This window comes from Desmodus rotundus, chromosome 2 (assembly GCF_022682495.2).
Source record: "Desmodus rotundus isolate HL8 chromosome 2, HLdesRot8A.1, whole genome shotgun sequence".
Lineage (NCBI taxonomy): Eukaryota > Metazoa > Chordata > Mammalia > Chiroptera > Phyllostomidae > Desmodus > Desmodus rotundus.
Window position 1 is genome coordinate 86968476 of NC_071388.1, and position 23326 is coordinate 86991801.

At 37.5% G+C, this 23326-nt stretch overlaps 1 protein-coding gene across 6 annotated transcripts in view; it reads left to right on the forward strand.

Annotated features, from left to right (window-relative positions):
* DZIP3 (DAZ interacting zinc finger protein 3) overlaps positions 1-23018 on the forward strand; it is a 103861-nt gene extending 80843 nt beyond the window's left edge. For all 6 annotated transcript variants that reach the window (XM_053918344.1, XM_045185964.2, XM_045185966.2 and 3 more), the window contains 7 exons: positions 1183-1284; positions 4883-5008; positions 8961-9100; positions 10435-10555; positions 19232-19375; positions 19456-19557; positions 21124-23018. In XM_053918344.1, coding sequence (XP_053774319.1) covers positions 1183-1284; positions 4883-5008; positions 8961-9100; positions 10435-10555; positions 19232-19375; positions 19456-19557; positions 21124-21234 — 846 coding nt within the window. In that variant the 3' untranslated portion in view covers positions 21235-23018. The remainder of the gene's footprint in view (positions 1-1182; positions 1285-4882; positions 5009-8960; positions 9101-10434; positions 10556-19231; positions 19376-19455; positions 19558-21123) is intronic.
* Positions 23019-23326: the final 308 nt, after the last annotated feature.

Sequence of the window (23326 nt, forward strand, 5' to 3'; positions counted from 1 at the left end):
GTGTGTTTACGGAATTAACAGCAAGATCAAACAGACCCTTATTAGTTTTCAGTCTTAACTTTTTATGTAATTATTCCATAATGCAAAATAATAAATTTATAATTATTGGTTTAATAAAATTAGGACTATGATACAGGTAATGTAAAGAGGTAACCCACTGAATATTTATTACTTTATTCCTTTAGTTTTTGGATATTTTGGATTTATATCTTAAAGTTTATAAATAGCGTTGATTGTTTTATGATTTCATAACACAAACAATGACATTCACTTGTGAAAAGCTGCCTTATCACAGCAACTTACCTAGTTTTTTGTTAGTGGTTTTGGCTGTTTCTCTCAGTCCTTAGTGATCCTTTGTATTTCTGTTGGCTTTATTCAAAGTTCTGGCCTCAAAAGAACTGATCCTTGTTTTGTATCCTTGTTTTTTTTCAAGCACATGTTCTCTCTGTGGAAGTTTCTAAATGTTTTGCTTCTTAAGACTTTTTTTTCAGCTCTTATGGGTTGTTTTGAAGATAATATGTAAAGCAAAATGGGGACAATGTTAAAAGCTTGTTGTTAAGATTCAGAGATTAGAGTCTTTTGACAAAATCCAAGAGAATAAAACAAAGATGTATATGGAATTGGAGAAAGCTAGAAGTATAGCTTTTGAGATAAATTAAATATGAATATTTATTAATTATTCCCTAAAATTTTCCCTCTAGGTTTTAAAATGAACATTTTCAAGTAATTCAACTCTTTGTACGAATACTTTTTCCCCATATTTATCAGTCGGTATATTATTTATAGCTTCTTGAATCTTTAGACTCTATACATTTTATGTCAGTGGTTCCCAGTTTGGGGCTGAAAATTACGGAAACACAGAACTGTCAGGAGGATCTACGGATTATATGTCTCTGTATTTTGTCAATCAACAGATACTTCTTAAAATACAACTATTTACCTTCAGGGATAATGTTCAATGGAATTGTTTTTGTGTTAGAAATTGTTTTTATGTTATTTCTAACAATAGACTGGGAATCACTGTTCTGTGCTGTATTATTCAAAACTGCATTAAGTATTTTTATATGCTATTTTTTTACTTTTTATTTTTTCCATTACCATTTAGTCGCATTATACCACCTCCCCTCCATTTTTTTTTGGAGTTGACTTTGCTTTAAAATATTGTTTTACTTTTTCTACTAGACACAATACAATGAACAAATTAACAAGGTGAAGCAAGGGTTTGCCCTGAGTACCTTGCCTCCAATCCAGCTTCCTCCACCACCACCCAGTCCTGAGATACTGGTAAGAAATATGACATTTTGAAAAATTCTCATCCTTATCTTGATAAAATGATACGGGCTGTAAAACACTGAATATGCTATATGTTTAATGTGTGTTCAGAATGGAATAGGCACATAATGTGCATCTCATTTGTAATTTTGTCCATTTCTGCTATATCATCTTCAGATGATATAACTAGTTGGCTGGCTCAACTGAGGCCACTTACATAGGTTGTATCACTGGATTTTAGTGATGCATTTCATATCTAAAGAGATACTATATTTGTATTCATCCTGTCACTCTCATCTGCATAATGGGAGGAAACTGATGAATGCTCAGAATTTCCAATGCCCTAAAGTTACCCCTTGATGACTGAAACACCTCAGTGTAAGACCCTGGCTGGCTGGACTTTACCCCTCCACTCCTACTTCAGACTTTCTTTTCCTTAAATTTGATCTTCTATTCTGTCTTTAACAGCAAGGACAGCTTCCATTTATGCCTCTTCTTTGTTTGTTGTAGGGATCAATGGGTCTTAATCAGACATTCTAATATCTATGCTATGCTATTTATGTCATCCTTTTGGAAAATATAGTACCTTAACCCAGTAAACACATAGAGTTTTCCAAACTACCTTTTGGGATGGAACCATTAGGTAATAGTTTTTATTATCATAACAGATCTGGGGGTAAAAAAGAAAAAGGTATATTTAGGGACAGATCACTTTCAACATAAGCACTTATGCTTGTAGGAGAACTTTGGAATGTTATTTCTACAAGTAGTTGAGTAAATTAAAGAACTGAAAAATTATGTAAATTGTATGGAGTTTCACTGTTTCAAAAGCAGAATCCAAAGCTAAAAGTATTATATGACATACGATTCTGGTCTTTAGTTTAGAATGATATTATTGCCTTTTTGGTTAATCTGCTTTTTATTGGAATAATGTATTATGGACATTATTATTTTAGGCTTGGAACACCATCATACCCAACCTCCCTGATAAAGAATGTGTTCCGTAGATGAAAGAGATAGATTCCCTGTAATTCTATAGTAAGTTATACATACTCTTGGTAGGATTTCTAGAAACTCTGTGCCTTCTGCCCATATTCAAACTACTGCCTGTAGGTTTGTAACTCCCCCATGACTGTAAATATAAAATGACTTCAGAGACTCAAAAGCTAGATATATTGTTTTTTGGAGTTTCTTGGAACCAGACCAGCATAAGCTGTCTGATACTAGAGATATTCTGTAGCTGAAAAACATAGGCAAATCTTGACCTCTACATCTTACTCCTTCAGAGGCTGTTTTAGTTCTGATGTAGCTTCCCAGATTTGGTCCAGGGCAAAACCCGCTAGCAATGAGGCCCTATGGAATGCATAAGCATCCTTATGCTAACATCTGAGAGGAATAAGTATATCCTTTGTGCCTCCTAACAGAATCACTGCTGTGCTTGAGCAGCGCTGACAGTTGTGTTAAAATGCAGGCATCAGTGACCATTGAGCATTAGTGGAACAATTTGAAAGCACAAGTACTAGAAAAGTGAATATATTATTTATTGTACTATAAATTAAGATGGTATTATACAGTGGAGATACACTAGAGATCTGGGTTCAGGTCCTAACTCTGAACCCGGTTGGTCTTTGGAAAGTGAGTTGTTCTGGACTTCAGTTTTCTCATTTATATATCAGGAAATTGCCCTAGGTGATCTGATCACTAAAGTCCATCAGTCTCTGAGATTCTGGTACAATAAGAAATGATCACTGGGTTTTAACTATACAGTATTCTAACCTGAGAAATCTGTAATAATGGGTACTGTTCCCAGTTTAACCTGATATTTTTTATGTTTCATTATGTTTTGATTTTTGTACCCTGGCTATCTAATCCTCAAAGTAGTGTTAGGTAATAGAGGTCCTCAAAGAGAGCAGGACTATTGACTCATTCATTCATTCATTCATTCATTCTTTCTTTCTTTCTTTCTTTAAAAACTTTACATTATAAAAATTTTGAAACACATATAAAAAGAGAATAGTATAATGAACCTCTGTGAACCCAAGAACCAACTTCAGAATTATCAACATTTTGTCAGTCTTGTTTCATGTCATTTCTTCCTCCCCACTGGAATATTTTAAAGTAAACCTTACATATCATATAATATAGTCTGTATATACTTTATTATGTATTCCTAAAAGGTGAGGGCTCATAGTATTGGATATAATCATTGCCCTGCCCACGTGGCTTAGTTGGCCAGGGCACATACCTAGGTTGCATGTTCAGTCCCCCAGTGGGGTCTGCACAGGAGAAAACTGACTCATGTTTCTTTCTCTTTCTCTCTCTCTTTCTCTGATATCAATGGACATATCCTCGGGTGAGGATTGAAAGAAAAATTTTTTTTTAATTTTTAAAAAAAATTTTAAAAAACAATCTAAGCACGGTTTATACTTTGCATTTGATTGATTGTTCTGCTTTAAGTCTGTAACAGCTACCCAACCCTCTCTCTTCTATTCATGTCATTTATTTCTTAAGAAATTCAGTCACTTATCCTGTTCAATTTCCCACATTATTGATTTAACTAATTTTATCCTTCTAATGTCATTTTACATGTTCTACTCTTTCCTATAAACTTACCATTACATCCAGAGTGTTGGTTAGAATCAGGTTCAGAGTTTGGGGTAAGAGTACTTTAAAGGTGATGATGTACATGATGTGTATGTGAAGGCATGCAGTGTCTTTCCTTTAGTAATGTTAAGAAGTGAATGTCAGCCTCATCTATTCATTATAAAGTTCCTCATTAATCTTTCACCTGTTGGTTTTAGGACCATTAAGTAATGATCCTAGATACCAATACTGATACTCAATTTTTAATTCAACAAATGGTTGAACTCCTACTTTATGCCTGTGCTAGAACTGACTCATGGTAGATACTCAATAAACCTGTCTCTTCTTTAGTCCATCCAATAAGGTATTTGTCCCATTGGGAGACGCTAAAAAAGACTTTCTTTCCACAACCCCATGGGAAGTGTAATAATAGTCACAAGCACGTTTACAAGTCACTACCGGAGGGTTTAGGCCCCAGGTGCACCCCGCTTTAGCTTTCTACTGTCCTTGAAGCTAAGCACAAAGTCAGAATTCTACCAGATGGTAAAAGATCCCTCCATTACATAATAGCAAAAGTAATATTATCTATAGACAACTTTGGTTCTTTAGTGGAATTTCTGAGTGTCAATGTTGCTCATTAACAATGATGGTACTCACTGAGGATCTCCTTTGCATAGTTCTGTAGTATCCATTTGGGAGGGAACCTTAAAGATTACTTAACCCAACTCTCTTATTTTATAGATTGGTAACTTGGCATCCAAGGTTACCCAGCTAGGTGGGAAAAAAAATGGAACTAGAACCCTCTTCTCTTCTCTGTCTCAGTGTTCTTTAGTATATTTTACTGTCCTTTTCTATTTGAATATTCATATATTTAACCAATTTTATGACAACATTGTTTCTATTGTGCTTTGTAACTAGATTTTAAATCATTGTTTTCCCCAAACATTGCTTTATGAGTTTAGATCGTTGTCCATATGAATAGTTGTGTGTGGGGTTTTCTTTTTATTCTTTACTCTTTCTCTTTTAGATGCAGCAGTTCTTGGGAAGAACCCTTGTGAAAGAATCTTTCTTTAGACCTGTGCTCACTGTTCCTCAAATGCCTGCCATTTGTCCTGGAGTCATCTCTGCCCCTGGCCAACCGAGACCTGCCCTGGTACCTAGCTCTTCTTGGTGGAATAGATATTAACTGGTTATTTATCACTCAGTGGACTTCCAGAATGGATGTCTCTCTTTCTTTGTTCATTTATTTGGTAAATGATGATGACAGTGGTGGTAATGGTAATGATGGTAACTGAATGATAATTAAATAAATAGTTTCATGTGAAGCACTGTGTTAAAGGTGCTACATGTATTATTTAATTATTACATTACCTGATATTAGCTCAGTGTTTGGATACAAAGATAAATACATTTTTATAGTAGAGACTCCTTACAATTACACTTTGCTTCTACAACAAGCAACAGTGATGGGTAAATTGATATTTTAATAGATAATTTATAGTTAGCATGATTGTTGGGTACGTTAAAAAGCAGAGAAGTCAGTGGCCAAGATGGAGGCATAGGTAGATACACTTTGTATCCTCACACAACCAAAAGAAGGACAACAACAAAATTAAAAACAAAAAATAACCAGAACTGCCAGAAAATTGAACTGTATGGAAGTCCAACAACCAAGGAGTTAAAGAAGAAATATTCATCCAGACAGGTAGGAGGGGCAGAGACAGGCAGCCAGGGTGGAGGGGACTTGCGGCAAGGTGGTGACTGGTGGACTAGAGGAGGCAGTCCCACATTTGTGTGTGGATAAACCAGGAAGAACAACTGGGGAGCAAGATAGACTGCACAACTCAGGTTTCAGCATGGGAAGAGAAATCCTCAAAACCTATGACTGAAAAAACCTGTGGGGGTTGAGACCACAGGAGAAACTGCCAGCCTCACAGAAGAGTTCATTGGAGAGACCCACAGGGTCCTAGAATGTACACAAACCACCCCTGGGAATCAGCACCAGAAGGGCCCAATTTGCTTGTGGGTAGAGAAGGAGGTGACTAAAGGCTGCCAAGAGCTGAGCAAGCAGCATTGTTCCCTCTCGGACCCCTCCCCAACAGACAGCACCACAACACAGAGAAGGCAGTATTTCCCTGCTTTGGCAAATACCTAAGGCTCTACCTCTTACTATGTAACAGGTGTACCAGGACAAAGAAATATGGCCAAAATGAAATAACAGATCAAAGCTGCAGAAAAAATTCAACTAAGCAATAAAGAGATAGCCAACCTGTCAGATGTAGAGTTCAAAATACTGGTAATGAGGTTGCTCACAGAAATGGTTGAGTATGATCACAAAATAGAGGAAAAAGTGAAGGCTATGAAATGAAATAAAGGAAAATGTGTAGGGAACCAACAATGAAGGGAAGGAAACTGTTACTCAAGTCAATGGTTTGGACCAGAAGGGAGAAATAAACATTCAACCAGAACAGAATGAAGAAACAAGAATTCAAAAAAATGAGGAGAGGCTTAGGAACCTCAGGAACAACTTTAAATGTTCCAACATCCAAATCACAGGGTTGCCAGAAGGAGAAGAGGAAGAGCAAGGAATGGAAGACTTACTTGAAAAAATAATGAAGGAGAACTTCCCCAGTCTGGCAAAGGAAATAGACTTCCAGGAAGTCCAGGAAGCTCAGAGAGTCCCAAAGAAGTTGGACCCAAAGAAGCACACACCAAGGCACATCATAATTACATTACCCCAAATTAAAGATAAGCAAAGAATCTTAAAAGCAGCAAGAGAAAAGGAGTCAGTTACTTACAAAGGAGTTTATCAGCTGATTTCTCAAAAGAAACCTTGCAGGTAAGAAGGTGCTGGAAAGTAGTATTCCAAGTCATGAAAGGCAAAGACCTCCATCCAACATTACTCTATCCAGCAAAGCTATCATTTAGAATGGAGGGGCAGATAAAGTGCTTCCCAGATAAGGTCAAGTTAAAGGAGTTCATCATCACCAAGCCCTTATTATATGAAATATTAAAGGGACTTATCTAAGAAAAAGAAAACGATCAAAAATATGAACACTAAAATGACAACAACTCACAACTATCAAAATTGAACCTAAAAAAAAAAGAACTAAGCAAACAACTAGAGCAAGAACAAAGTCACAGAAATGGAGATCACAGGGAGGGTTATCAGTAGGGAGGGGGAGCGGGGAGAATGGGGGAAAAGGTACAGGGAATAAGAAGCATACATGTAAGTACGAAATAGGGGGAGGTTAAGAACAGTATAGGAAATGGAGAAGCCAAAGAAATTATATGCACAACCCATGGACATGAACTAAGGGGGAGGAATGCTGGTGGGAGGCAGGTACAGGGTGGAAGGGAATAAAGGGGAGAAAAAAATGGAACAACTATAAGACCACAATCAATACAATATATTTTTAAAAAGCGAAGAAGTCAAGTCACAATGAATTAAATTATGCTACAAAACTAAAGACAAATTTTATTTAAACACACACATATATGTATGTTCAGTAGGACAGTATTTATCAATAAACAGACAATATAAATAGTATCACCTTGGAATGTATTATAAATCTTCTTAGCCACAGATTGCTAGATTAGCCTCATCCAAACCTGAAGAAGCAATAGAGAAATGTAAAACCAATAGAATTATTAGTTGTAATCTTGGTTAAGGTAAACTTTTTTATTAAAAGAAAAATATTTTCCCAGAAGATTATGTAAAATATAATTAATGAAAAATTTTCTGCCCTGGCTGTTGTGGCTCAGTGGTTGAGGGCTAGCCTGCGAACCAAAGGGTTGTCTGTTCGATTCCCAGTCAGGGCACATAACTGGGTTGTGGGCCAGGTCCCCAGTGGGGGCCACATGAGAGGCAACCACACATTGATGTTTCTCTCCCTCTCTTTCCCTTCCCCTCTCTCTAAAAATAAATAAATAAAATCTTTAAACATTTTTTTTCCTATTTTGAATTTCCTGTAAGCACATTCTAGTCAAGTTTTGTTGGGGTTTTTTTGTACGTATATATTGCTCACAGTCTTCTTTGAAATGTATTGTCCAAGGGACTCTACTTGTTTGTAGTGGCTGCCTCTCTGCACACAAATATATAATATTAACTAGGTACCACATCTGTCTATTACCATGATTTCACAGTGTTGCTCATGTAATTTGCTCCTGCACCATTCTGTAAGGAACTGTGGTAAAATCTTATTGAGAAAACATTAAAGTACCTCAACCTTCTAATAAGATTACTTTCTGATTGCAGGGGAAAAGTTTGATGCTGAGGTAAACCCAAATCTCTTCTCTGACTTACTAGGCTTTGTGTGAGTTACTCAGATGGCTGTTAGTAGTTGCTAGTTTTTGTAAGTAATAACCTTATATATGAAAATAACTTGTAGAGTCTTAGGTAAAAGATGCCATGTTTATAATTATCACAGTAATCAGATTTGCATTCCAAAAGTACTCACTTATCGATATTAATTAACTAGAATCTTAATGGTTCTAATAAGCAACTACCGTAAAATATGGGGAAAACTTTGATATTTTCGTGGCTCAGAGGTGTCACTCTAAGTTCCTCACCACTTTTGTAACATTCATGAGACATCAGGCAGGCATTTCTAGTAGTATTCACATCTTTATTAATTTTTTTGAAAATTCAACTCTAGTATTTTTCTAATTATAAAAGTAGTATATACCAATCATAAAAAACAAATAATATAGAAATACACAAATGTATACAAAATATATAATAAAGAAATATACAAAGCAGAAAGCAAAATTACCCTGCAATTGAATTTTAGGAAATAACCACTACTTACAGATTGCTTTATAACTTATAGACCTTTTTCTGTAATACAGAAATAAACACCCTTATGTATTTCTGTACACATTTGCAATTACTGAGACTAGTATGTCCCATTTTTAAAATAAGCATAATATGAACAATTAGAAATATTGTGCTGGTTAAGAAAAAAACTAAAAAGGGAACGTGTATATTAATATCCCTCTTCTTTATTCTATGCATTTTTTGAGGTATGAAAATATCGTGTTATCATGGAATGTTACTTGCTCGTAATTGAAGCTGATGGGTTAGAACTCTCTGTTCCTTACAGATGACTGGCATAGCCTGGACTGTGCCAGCGCCAGTGGGAGAGGCTGTGCCTCCCAGTGCAGGTCTGGGAAGTGATCCCCTGATGATGAATTGGGAGAAGATTACAGACAGACTGAAAACTGCCTTTCCACAACAGACCAGGTACCTTAGTTTATACTTAGCAGTGAGAACAGATTATACTCTATAGTCTATAGCCATAATTACAGCAATGAAATATTTCAGAGAAACATAACACCCACACACAAGTACAGATATTTCCTTACCATGGCCTTTGTAAGGCAAATGAAATGTATCACGGAGGGAGTGTGTTCATTATAAATGCTAAACCTCTTCCCTGAAGTTATTAGTGTTAAGTCATGAGAGAATACATTCTTAAATTTAGTTTTGCTCATCTACTGAGAGTGCGACTTACTGTAAACTTATCCAATTTTGATGCTACCAGCTGCAGTAATAAATAACCTATTTCCAAAGTGAATTTTAAGCTGACAGTATGCCGTATACAGCCAAGCATCATCAGGTCTTTCTTTCCTATTTTCTTAGTTTTATTGAGAATCCTTATAGTTTCTTTATTAGGCAATACAGTTGAATGTAAGAAATCACAATTTTACTGTTCTTTTCACAGTTCTGACTTTAGCAGAAAGATAATTAATTCTCTTCCTCCAGAAATGAAGTTTCTTTTATCTTACTCTTGTATCCAAGGAAATAATTCTAGTTTTTACCAGTATTTTTATTTGAAGAGCAATACTTTTATTTAATGTAAATACTGTTATGCTACAGAATAGATTATGAATAGAGAGATAAATATGGATTACAGGATAGATAGGTAAATATTATAATGAATAGATAATGAAAATAGAACTGTAATACAATTGTTATTATTGTACCAAACATGTATGTGCAGGCCTTGTTTGGGTTGATGGACCATGAGAATTTAAAAAAAAAACTATCAATTAAAATATTCCTAGGTTTAAAAAAAAATTCAGTATATTTTTAATCTTTGCTTTCCTGTTTTATTTAATTTTTGTTTTCTGTGTCTGAGTTTTATAAAAGTAAAACTGTTAAGAGAGATAGAGGAGAAAAAGGCCAATAGTAACATAGTTAAAAAGGAATATTCTAGTAAGAGAGCACTGAGAGATGTGATATAAAAAGCTCAGTACATGAATAAGTAGGTAACAAATAAATTTCACACACTGAGCTTTCAAAAACAGTTAAAATATCTTTTTGAAAAGGAAATAAGTGCTAAACTCTATCACTCATGAACACATTTAGTATCATTAATAAAACATTAGGACTTTTCATTTTGGTTCAAGGTAAATGCAGATGGACCTATGATCACTGTTTCAGATCAAACATCCGAAGGGCCAAGTCAATATGACACATATTAATCACACAGCAGGGTTTTATACCTTGTGTGGAGAGCACACCCTCAAGGCAGTAGGGAAAATCACCACTGCTCTTTTCTTCGTCTTTTCCAGAAAGGAGCTTACAGATTTCTTACGAAAATTGAAGGATGCTCATGGGAAGTCCTTGTCTGGACTGACATTTGATGAAATTGTTTACAAGATTTCTCAATTTATTGACCCCAAGAGATCTCAGGTAAAAAAAAAAAAACAGTGAAAAAACTATATCTTTCATATTTATGGTAGTTATCTGGCTTTTTAAATATATATACATTTATATTGTTATTGAGGCATAATTGAAACATGACAAACTACATACTTAAAGTGTACAATATGATACATTTTGACATATGTAGACACCCATAAAATCATTACTTCAATCAAGGTAGTGAATATATCTATTACCCACAATACTTTTCTCATGCCCCTTTATAATGCATCTCTGCTGCCCCTCCCAGTACTCATTAGGAGAAGCATATTTCTATTTAATAACTCTCTTTGAGTATCATAGAGATTTCTTGGGGAGAGGTACTTTATTGTCAAGTAGTTTAAGGTGACTTTAGTATATAGGTAAAAACATTATAAGGCAATGGTCTTGAATTCAAAGTTGTTTTTACTTCTGCTGTACATCTGAAACTAATGACCTTTTATTTTTATTTTTTATGAAATATAGTTGACTTACCATATTATATTAGTTAACAGGTGTACAACATTAAAGTACCTTACAAAATGATCACCATGTAAAGCCTAATAACCATCTGTCACCATATAAAATCATTGCAGTATTATTGATTATGTTTTCTATGCTGTATATTACATCCCCATTTATAACTGGAAATTTTTACCTCTAATCCTCTTCAACTCTTTCGTTCATTTCCTCCTACTCTCCCCAGCAACCGTCAGTTTGTTCTTTGTGCCTATGAATCTGTTTGTTTTGTTTTATTTGTTCATTTACATTATACTTTAGATACCAGATATAAGTGAAATTATACAATATTTGTCTTTACCTATCTGACTTATTTCACTTAGCATAACATCCATGTTGTCTCAAATAGCAAGATCTCATTCTCTTTTTATGACTGAGTAATATTCCATTGTGTGGGTGAGTTTTTGCATGTGTGTGTGTATATCTATCTACATCTAGGTAGATAGTTATATATACACATACCACATCTTCTTTATCCATTTATCTGTCCATGGACACTTGGGTTGCTTCCGTATCTTGGCTATTGTAAATAACACTGCAATGAACATAGGGGTCATTATATTTTTTTAAATTAGTGTTTTTGTTTTCTTCCAATAAATACCCAGAAGTAGAATGCTGGATCAGATGTTCTTATTATTTTTAATTCTTTAAAGACACTTACACCAACAGTGCATGAAGGTTCCCTTTTCTCCACATCCTTACTGATACTTATTTGTGGTCTTTTTGATAAACTATTTGATAGGTGTGAGGTGATAGCACAACCCTCTTTGCTGTGCTGCCGGTGGGGGCGAGGCCAGAGAGGGAACAATGCAGCTTGCCTGCTGGTCTCTAGAGCCTTTTCAACAGACTCTGGTGTGAGACTGGGAGTTTCTCCCACCACTGTAACCCCAGCTGTAGCCCACAGTCAGCTCTGAGTCTCAGTTTTCCCCTTAAGTCAGCCCCTCCCGTGCAGCCCGCTGAGCTGGGCACCCAGGCCCGTTCCCAAGGCTGCCGTGTCACCGCGGTTTTTCTGAGTCAGTCTGAGGCTTTATGGGTCTGGTTGTTCTGGTTGATTTTTCCTTTAATTCCTTGGTTGTCAGAGTTCCATGCAGTTTGATTTTCTGGCACTTTTGGTTGTGTATTGATTTTAGATTAGTTGTTATCCTCCTTTTGTTTGTGCAAGGAAGCTAAGGGTTTCTACCAATGCCTCTATCTTGGCCGGAACTTCATGTATGATCTTTTTGAAGTTTTGCTGTATTTGATTTGCTAATATTTTGTTGAAGATTTTTGCATCTATGTTCACCTGGGATATTGGCCTGTAATTTTCTTTCTTTGTAGTGTCTTTAACTCCTTTTGCAATTAAGATAATGTTTGCCTCATAAAATGAATTTGGGAATCTTCCCTCCTCTAGACTCTTTTGGAAGAATTTGAGAAGGATAGGTGCTAGTTCTTCTTTGAATGTTTGGTATAATTCACCTATGAAGCTGTCAAGCCCAGGTTTTTGTTTGGAATTGTTTTCATTGGTTGTAATCAGTCTGTTCAGATTTTGTTTCTTCTTGACTCGGTCTTTCTTGTAAATTGTGTATTTTAGGAGTTTATTCATTTCTTTCAGATTGTTCAAAAGGTTGGCATATAGTTGTTTGCAATATTTTCTTTACTCTCTCTCTCTCATCCTGGTTAAAGATTTATCAATCCTGTTTATGTTTTTAGAGAACCAGCTCTTGGTTTCATCAATCTTTTGTATTGGGGTTTTTTTTTTAGATTCTATTATGTTCATTTCCATTCTGATTTTTATTATTTACTCCTTCTGCTCACTTTGGGCTTTGTCTGTTGTTCTTTTTCTAGTTCACCTAGGTGTAATCTAAGCTTGTTTGAAATTTTTGTTGTTTCTTGAGGTAAGCCTGTATTGGTATGAATTTCCCTCTTAGGACTGCTTTCACCATTTCCCAGAGATTTTGTGTTGTTTTCTTTTCATTTTCACTTGTCTCAAAGTATCCTTTGATTTCTTTTCTTGAACTCATTGTTAACCTATTTGTTGTTTAGTAACATGTTGTTTAGCTTCTATGTTTTTGCGTGGTTCAGTTTTTTGTTATAATAGATTCTTAAGTTTCATATGATTGTGATCAGAGAAGATGTTTGATGTGATTTCATTCTTCTGAAATTTATTGAGACAGGTTTTGTGGCCTAACATGTGGTCCATTCTGGAAAAATGTTTCTTGTGCACAAGAAAAGAATGTATACTCTGCTTCCTTGGGGTAAAATGCTCTGAAAATATCAATTAAACCATCTGGTCTAGCATGTCATTTAAGGCTACTGTTTCCTTAGTGATTTTGTGTATGGAAGATTTAACCATTGATAATAATGGGGTTTTAAAGTCCCCTACTCTGACTGTATTACTGTCGATCTCTTACTTTATGTCCATTAAGATTTTCTTTATATATTTAGGTGTTCCTTTATTGAGTACATGAAATATCTTTTTCCATTTCTTTACTTTTAATCTGTGTGTGTGTATCTTTTGATCTGAAGTGGGTCTCTTTTTTTAAAAAGATATTTTTATAGAGAGGGGGAGGGAGGGAGAAAGAGAGGGAGAGAAACATCAAATGTGTGATTGCCTCTCGTGCGCCCCCTACTGGGGACCTAGCCTGCAACACAGGCATGTGCCCTGACTGGGAATCAAACCGGCAACCCTTTGGTTTGCAGGCCAGCACTCAATCCACTAAGCCACACCAGCCAGGGGTAAAGTGGGTTTCTTTGAGAGAGCATATATGTAGGTCTTGTTTTCTTATCCATTTACCTACCCTATTCCTTTTGATTGGAGCATTTAATCCTTTTACATTTAAATTGATTATTGATAGGTACATATTTATTGATGTTTTATTACATATTTGTGCCCCTCTTTCTTTCTTTTTCTTTAAGAAGTCTCTAACATTTTTGTAATACTGGTTTTGTGGTGATCAACTACTCTGACTTTCATTTTATCTGGGAAGGTCTTTATTTCTCCTTCAATTTTAAATTATATCTTTGTTGGGTAGAGTAGTCTTGGTTGTAGTTCCTTGCTTTTCATCACTTTGAATAGTTTGTGCTGGTCCATTCTGGCCTGAAAAGATTTTGTTGTGAAATCGCTGCCAGTCTTATGGGAGCTCTTTTGTAGGTAACTAACTTTTTCTCCTGCTGCTTTTAAGATTCTCTCTCTGTCTTTAACTTCTGTCATTTTAACTATGATAGGTCTTGGAGTGGGCCTCTTTGGGGTCATGTTGTTTGGGACTCTGTGCTTCCTGTACTTGTCTGTCTTTTTCTTCCACCAGTTAGGGAAGTTTTCAGTCATTATTTCTTCAAATAGGTTCTCAATCCCTTGCTGTCTCTGTTCTTCCGGTACTTCTATGATGTGGGTATTGTCATGCTTCATGTCTCCCCAGAGGTCCCTTAAAAATCATCATTTATAATTTTTTTTCTTTTTGCTGCTCTCAATGGGTGTTTTCTGCTACCTTGTATTTTATATTGCTGTTTCGATCCTCTGCTTCATCTAGTCTTCTATTGATTGTTAGTGTATGCCTCATTTTCAATTTTTTATTCTTCATTTCTTATTTGTTCTATTTTATGGTTTTATATCTTTTTCACTGCTTTTGAAGTTCTCCCCAAGTTTTTTGAGCATCCTTATAATCACTGTTTTGAACTCTGTATCTAGTCTGTACCTATTCTTTTGTTTGGGACATGTTTCTTTGTCTCCCCTTTTTGGCTGCCCCTCTGTATATTTTTTTTTCTGTGTATTAGGTTATTTTTTCTGTGTATTAGGTCATCTTTCCCAGTCTTGATAGGGTGTCTTATGTAGTAGGTGTCCTGTGGGGTTCAGTTGTGCAGTGTTGCTGATCACCTGAGCTATGTGTTCCAAGAAAGTCCCTTGTGTGGGTTATGTGAGCCCTGTAGTAGTTGAGTCTTGATTGCTATTGCTTATCTGTGGGTGGGGTTGACCATAAGCCTGACTGACTGAGGATTGACTCCCAACCAAAGTGTAGGAGCTACTTTGTAGGGGCTGACCCCATGAAGCAGAATTTGCTCCAATAGGGTATGGTACCACCTGAGATCTCCCTTTGGATGTGCTGCTTGTGGAGCAAATCAGGTCATGCTCTGATGGGGTCTGAAGCCTGCCACTGGGTGTGTTGGTTCTCGGGCCTCTTGGGAGGATCTCCAATGCAGGTCAATGTAAGAACCTTCCAGTGATCAGTCCTCTGCTTCCTTGTTAGGAGCTACAAGGTGACCCACAGTTGGTGGCCACCTTTGCTGGTCCTAGATGCATGTTGCAGGGCCAAACTTTGCACGAAGGCCAGCTTTCACCAGAACTGAGTCTGGGGCAAGTTATCAGAAGGCCCAAGTCACCCTGAAACCTGTCTCTGTCTTCCACTGCCTGTTTGGCTTAGCCACTGAAAGAACTTCTGGCATTACATGAGATAGGTTCTGAGTCACCAGGTAGGGGCAAGTGATGTTCACCAAGTTGATACAGATTCAATCTCAGCACCAGTGCCAGGTCTGAGGCCACTTAGCAAAAGCCTCAGTGTACACCAAGGTCTGCTGCTACCCACCTGGGGCCTGATGATCTTTGTGTTGGGTGACAGGGTCTCAGGGAGTCATCAGAGTTCATCAGGCTATGACAGAACAGGATTTGGCTTTGTGGAGGGAAGGCTGTGCACAGGAATGGTGGCCCTGCACGGGATACGTGAGGGGAAAAAACGGTTTTGCCCCAGAGCCACACAACTAGGTCTCTCCTTGGGCACCTCTGACACTCACTGAGACTGCCTGGACCTCCTTGAGAGCCTTTCAAGAAAGACTGCAGCAGGCCCAGGCTGCTTGCAGATTGCTGATTTCTCAGCAGGGTGCCAGCTTGCAGGGTGGGGCCATTAGATTTTTCCGGGCTGATTGATGCCATATGGAGGGGAGTGCTTTACCCAGGAAAATGGTGTCCGTGGGTGGTGCGGGAGAGTATCTCAATACAGGGACAATAGTGGCACTCTAGCCCTCTTCCCAAAGCCACACAACCCAGTCTGTCCCTGTGTGACTTGTCATTTCAGAGCTGCCATCCCTCTGCTGGGTCCTAGGGTGAGTGCCCACAAATGAGATTGTGTGTACTGGCCCTGTAAGAGGGCACCTGGGTTTCTAGCAGATTCCTGTCTGTCCCCGGTGGTCAGAATCCCCGCTGATTTTCACAGCCACATGTGACGTGGGCTCCACTTCTCTGCTTTGGTGCTCCAGGTTGGGAGACTGGCATGGGGTTGAAACCCCTTGCTCCTCAAGGCGAACCTTTGCACCTGAAGTAATTTCTCTGGTTTCTCAACTGCCACATGTGGGTGCTGGTCCAGTTTTCACATTTCCACCCTTCTTCTGTATGTCCTTGTAAGCCTTCTGTTCAGCTAGTCTTCAGTTGATTATTCAGGTAGATTGTTCTATAATTTAGTTGAACTCCAATTTGATCTTGGGAGAAGCTAAATGTAACTTCCCCCTACCCCACTGCCATCTTGGATCTCCTTCATTCATATATTTTCTTATTTCCAGTTAGCACCTTTTCTTTTTCCACTTAAGGAAGTCTCTTCAACATTTGTTGTGTGGGTGGTTTAGTGGTGATGAACTTCTTTAGCTTTTGCTTGTCTGGGGAACTCTTTATCTCTCCTTTAATTCTGAATGATAGCCTTGCCAAGTAGAGTATTCTTGGAGGTAGGCTTTTTCTTTCAGCGCTTTAGGTATATTGTGTAACTCCATTCTGGCGTACAAATTTCTAATTAAAAATCAGCTCCTAGTACAATGGGAACTCCCTTGTTTGTTGCTACTTGCTTTTCTATTGCTGCTGTTAAGATTTTCTCTTTAGTCCTGAATGGTACAGCTCAGTAGATTGGGTGTTGTTCCACAAACCAAAAGGTCATCAGTTCAATTCCCATTCAGGGAACATGCTTGGGTTGTGGGGCCAGGTCCCCAGTTGCAGGCCATGCAAGAGGCAACCAATTGGTGTTTCTCTCTCTCTCTTCCCCTCTCCCTAAAAAATAATAAATAGACTCTTTTTAAGAAAGATTCTCTCTTTATCTTTAATTATTTCCATTGTGATTATAATGTATCTTGGTGTGGACCTCTCTGGGTTCATCTTGTTTGAGACTGTGTGCTTCCTGGACCTGGATGTCTGTTTCCTGCCTCAAGTTAGAGAAATTTTAAGCTATTATTTCTTCAAACAAGTTTTCTGTTCCTTTCTCTCTTCCTCTGGGACCCCAGTCCTGCAAATGTTAGTATGCGTGGTGTTGTCCCAGAGGTACTTTAAACTATTCTCATTTTTTTTTGTAATTCTTTTTATTTTTGTTGTTCCTTTTCAGCTTGAGTGACTTTCACTATTCCAGATCACTGACCTATTTTTCTATGTCATCTAACCTTTTGATTTCCTTGTGTATTTTTTATTACAGTTTATTGTGTTCTTTAGCTCTGACTGGTACTTTCTTATATTTTCTATCCCATTGTTGAAGTACTCATTGTGTTCATTCATTTTTCTCTCAAGTTTGGTGAGCAACTTTTTGACTGCTGATTATCTTTATTTCATTTAGTTATTTTTCTAGGTTTTATCCTGTTCCCTTGTTTGGAACATATTCCTTTGTCTTGTCATTTTACCTAATTCTCTGTGTTTGTTTCTGTGTATTAGGTAGATCAGCTATGTCTCCCAGTCTTGAAGAAGTAGCTTTGTGTACGTGATGTCCTGCAGGCCCAACAGGGTAGTCCCCTCGGGCCACCAGAGCCAGGTTCCCAGGGGTCCCCTGTTGGGAGGCATACACCCTTCTGTTTCAGTGGGCTGTGATGGCTGCTGGCCTGCTGTGTGGGCGGGGCTGGCTGTATAGCAGGGCTGAAGTGTAGGGGTATGCAGGCTTTCATCAGAGTGTGCCCACTAGTGTAGGAGGCTAGAGGGAAACTTTTAAAATGGTGTCTGCTAGGACTGGCATCGGCACGGCAGAACTGGATAATAGCTGCCAACATGGTTCAGACCCTGGGGAGAGTCCCTGATACTTCCTTCCTCTTTGGCAGCCTTTCCAGGAATATTAAATGTGTCCCCTTCAACTGTGGTCTGTGTCAGCGATTGTCAACCAGTGTGCCACGGAACACTGCTGTGCTACAGGAATTTTTAGAACATGCAGTACCTGGCTGTTTAGTCAGGGGCACTGAGCTCTTCTCCCTTAGACTGTCAAATAAAAAAATGACAACAGCCAAGACAACAATAGCTATCTGGTATGAATAAATCAAAATTATACTTATTTTTTGTCAGATTAGCAAAAAATACATTTTTGGTATGCTACAGAATTTTAGTAATTAGTTTATGTGTGCCATGAGATGAAAAAGGTTGAAAATCACTGGTCTATGTGCTTTTCATGTGGTGTTTTCTCTGTGGTTTCCTGATCCAGTGAGTCTGTGCATGAGCCCCTTAAAAGTGAAATTTCTTTTCCCTGCAGTTCTGTAGTTTTCCTGGATGTATTCCCCATTGTTTTTCAAAGCCAGGTGTTTTGTGGTCTCACCTATCTTGTGCATGTATTAAGGGTTGGGATACCTGATGTGGAACTTGAATCTGTCGCTCCTCAAGGAAAAGTACCTTGAGATCCCTCCTGACGTGGAATACCACCGCCGGAGTGTGGTTTTTTTCTCTCAGTGGAGCTGTATCTCTCCGACTCTTCTCAGTGCTGTGTCTCGTTGTGCTTGTCCAGTCTCTATCTTGAACTCCTTCAAGCCCTTAACTCTTGTAGTTAGCTGTCATAATTATCTCCATAACATGTTCAGAAAAATAATCTATAATTGTATTAATTCATCAATTAACAATAAAAAGTCAACTTCAACTGGACAAATGGCATGGAAAGTCTTTTTGAAATGCCTCTGATCATTCTAGAACTGACCCTTCTGAAATTTATGCTAGGTTACTTTGAATGATTCTAAAAGAGGAATTTTTTTCTGATTTTCCACAAACAGTTTAAATTAAAAGAGTATATATAGTTATTTTTCTTTTATTTGGCTCTAAATATATAAATAATAATGCCAACATTTTGGTTCAGGTTTTATCATTAATCTGATTGACTTTACCCTTTTACTAATCCTTACTAGTTTACATTCTGTGCTATTCTATTCATTTTTCCTGCTTTAGGACAATTCTAAAAAACTTCAGCATAATATTTTTCTTTTCAGGGTCAAGGAGAATCAGTGCCAAATGGTAGTTGCGTTTCACCCAGCCATACTCCACCACAGTCCAATGCTGTCCAGCCCCCCAAACCAGCCTGGAGGCCCCTTGGTTCACAAGGGTCTGTCACGTGGGAAAGGGCCAATAATTTGGTGAGAATGAGACTTTTTAAATCAATTTAAATTTGGGAGAAAGAAATGAGCTGAATACATCTTATGTGTATTTTCCCTAGGATGATGAGGAAGAGGAAGAAGAGCCTTGTGTGATCTGTCATGAGAATCTCTCTCCAGAAAACCTCTCAGTTTTGCCTTGTGCTCACAAATTCCACTCTCAGGTAAACTTATCATTTTAATATTTTACCATTAATCATCTATGCAAGATTCATCCTGCCTTACTTGAAATCATTTGCCTGTGTCATTATCCACTGCTGTTTCTTGAGTTCCTTCGGATAGAATGCTGGGCTTTTCCTACCACACAGAACTATTTACACCTGTTGTCACATACCCAGCTATGAGTTGCATTGCGCTTTCTCAGATCTCCACACACCTTACTGGAGAAGGGGACAATGATGGGATTTAAATGATCAAGAGTGGGCAGTTCACTTGAGTAGAACTAGGAAGAATATTAATTGACACACTAATTCAGTGGCAGTTTAGCAACGGTGCCGCTTCACCTTCACGTGCTATAAATAATGCATAGTGTCCTTTGTCCACACCTCATGACGGCCTCTACTGCTATAACGCATAAGCTTTACCATAGCAGCTTGTCCAAGGATCGGTATCTGCTTTTGAAGATGCTCAGTCTTGAGTTTTGATGTTAGAAAAATGCGAGGCTGACACATCTTTTGTCAATTCTTGGCATTCTTATAGATCAACTCCTGGTGTTGCTGCTGTGCGGGTGCTAGTGATACACAATTTATGATCCCAGTCTTCTGTTGCAGACTTGCATAATTTGACACTGGAAGAGATAATATTACACAAAAAAAGGCTTTTCAGGAAAGTGAACAATAGCCAGCTTATTCAAGCCATGTCTGTAAAACATCATTTCAAGGATATGTGATACATGCTACAGAATTATATTTTGCATCTGCTCTGATATAAAGAGATTTACACAGAATGGCTAATTTTAAAAGATCTCCAGGACAGATATTTGGCCACCTGACTTTCCCATTTAAAGTCTTAGAAGTCTGACTCATTTGGAAATTAAATGCTTCACAAAACTTATTTTATTCTTTGCCATTACCTATCGAATAGAAAGTAGGTAATTCATCCAGGTTACTTTTTAGGGTAAGATTTAATGGGGTTTATATATGATGCCTATTCTTTATCCTCTCTCATCTGACCTGGCTCCATTATTTATACAGGTAAAAATTTCCTTTTGTAGAGTTAGGTTCAAGCAAACAACTTAACAGATAGTTCATAGTAAAGAGTACTACCATTGTCACCAAAGAAAAAGCAACCAGAAAACTGCATCTGTCATCTAGGGATTTTAACGTCACAATGCCACAATGCCATAAGCACTTGATACAAGGTATTGGTGACTTTTATATGTTTAGTTTTGATGTTTTCTGGATTATGAGAATGATATATGATAAACTAGAAAAAAATATAGCAACTTTCCTCAGCCTTTTTGTTAGGAAGAACTGCTAATCATCTTGAATACTGGGGTTAGGGGAAGGATCCTATAGAATAAACTGACTGGAAGGTGTCCTTCTGTTACCAGCTACGTCACTCAGCGAACCATAGAGAAGGTGCCATGACTGCAGCAGTTGGCTTGGCAACCCACCAGATAAGGCTAAGACCCACCAATAGTCATGTTGGTTGACAGTCCTGACATAGATTAATAGCTGCCTCTGCTAGGCTATATCTGAGAGACTGACATGAATCTTTTTGCTCCTTAGTGCATTAGACCTTGGTTAATGCAGCAGGGGACGTGCCCAACCTGCAGGCTCCATGTTTTGCTACCAGATGAATTTCCTGGTCACTCCAGCCGGCACTTGCCTAAGATCTGATGCAAGGGGTGATTGTGCAAGGGGAGTTTTCAGACATCGCAATTTAGTTTTGCCTTTTGTTATGAGCTTATATTGTGAGTGGTGTGAAACAGTTCACTCAGTATTGTGCAAAAGAAGCTAGCTAATATCAAAGCTGCAGCCAAAGAGGACAGGATGAATCTTCTGGACTGTGAACTGAACTGAAAGGGCTTAAAGATGATAGAATTTTAAAGGTTACATCATATTTGTACTCATCTGAGTATGTATTTTCTTCCAGCATAAATATGATAACCGTCAGCGTGTATCTTAGGATGTTTTTCTTGTCATTTTTCCTTCTTACTCGACTCATGCTTTTCTTTCCCCCATTATACTACATTTTAATTTCCTGAAATAAACTTTTTATTGTGCAATTAGAGTTGTCCCCATTTCCCCCCATTACTCTCCCCTGCCCTACCCACCCCTCCCTCCCACCTTCAATCCTCCCATCCCCATTGCCTTTGTCCACAAATCCTTTAAACTTGTTCCTTAATGACCCTCCTGAAATAAATTTAAGCAAGAGAAAAACTGGTATAGTAAAAAGAGAAGTAGGAAATTTTCACAGATTTTAGTGTTTCTTTTAACTTTTAAAACTTACAAAACTATAATTACTTAAATTTTATCTCTATCTTCCTCATTCCTTTCTGTTCTCTAAAATGTACCCATGAAGAGACTATGAGCTACTGGAGGGTGTGGTGTGTTGGAGCTGGTTTATAATAGTTTGTGAGAGATGATTGTTAAAGTTTCGGGAATTTTGTGAGCCAGTTACCAAGTTGTTGGAAGCTTGAAATTTGCCATAGTAGAAGTATCTTACCCCATAGAAATGGATAAATGCTGTAATTAAATGCTTCTCTTCCTGTCAAGAGCTGGTTGTTCAACACTTACCAGCATACCCCTGGGACCATGTCTGATTCTTCCTAGTGCTCCTAATGTCTTGCCCAGTAGGTGCTGCATACATATTCCTAGAATCAGAAATAAGGAAGTAGCAAGAAATGGAGTTACTGTGCTAATTAAGTTACTTGCTTAGTTGAATAATTGAGATCTTATATCCATTTGTAAATGTGGTCTTTGGGCCTTAATCACTTATACTTTGTAGGGATATTGTTTTTCTACCTTAATTGTCTAATTTTACTTCCTGATGCTGGGGGTTGTACGGAACTGTTGTATATAGTTGCTTCTTGTGACAAATTTGATACTCACTGGGCTAAGTTGCATATCTAAAGCTTGTCACTGAGAACTTTCATTCTTACAAGTGAAAAACCTATTTTGAAAATAGTATTGTGTAAATGTGGAACTGTTTTATATGTCCCCAGTTAAAAAATTAAAAGAATTCAGTTACCTTGTAAGACAAATGTTACTTCGTTCATATTTGTTTTCCATAATTAAAGGAAATAATTGAGACTGTGAATGTGTTCCCTGACTCAGCAACTATTCTTTCTGTATATTTCAGTGCAAATGTGTTTTGAAGTTACTTCAAATCTCTATTTAAACCTGCTGTTTCTGCAATGGTATGCTAAATGTTTTCTTTTGTAATAAGAACAGACTAAAATGTAAAGGAAATATAAAACAATGCAGGCAGTCATCTAGACACGTAAAATGCCAAGACTGTATCAGAATTGCAAAATTCAGAACCTACAGGGCCTTTAATAATTTCTTGTCTAACACCTTAAAGTCATAGTATAGCAAATTACCTTGTAAAACAAATGTTTCTTAGTTTATGTTTCAACTGCAATTTCGCTTTCTTGTGGGAAAGAATAAATGTTTCTTAATTGAGCACCTATTTTATCTGTGTATGTCTGTTTAAATCTCTATTTTAAAGTCTATTTCTGTTTAATTGTGCTTAAACTTTCTCTTCTGTTATGAGAAAGGGTAAGAAAATATCCAAGAAGTAGGCAGTTTACAAGTCATCTAGACTTGCAAAATGCCAAGGATGTCAGAGCTTGCAGGTCTTTAATGATCCCCTAGTCTATCCCCTCGTTTTACAGGTACATCTTGCCCCAGGTCATGTGGCTAAGTAGTGGCTGAGGCATCCTAGTACTTGCAGGTCCTGACACTCAGTCACATGCTTTCTCTACAA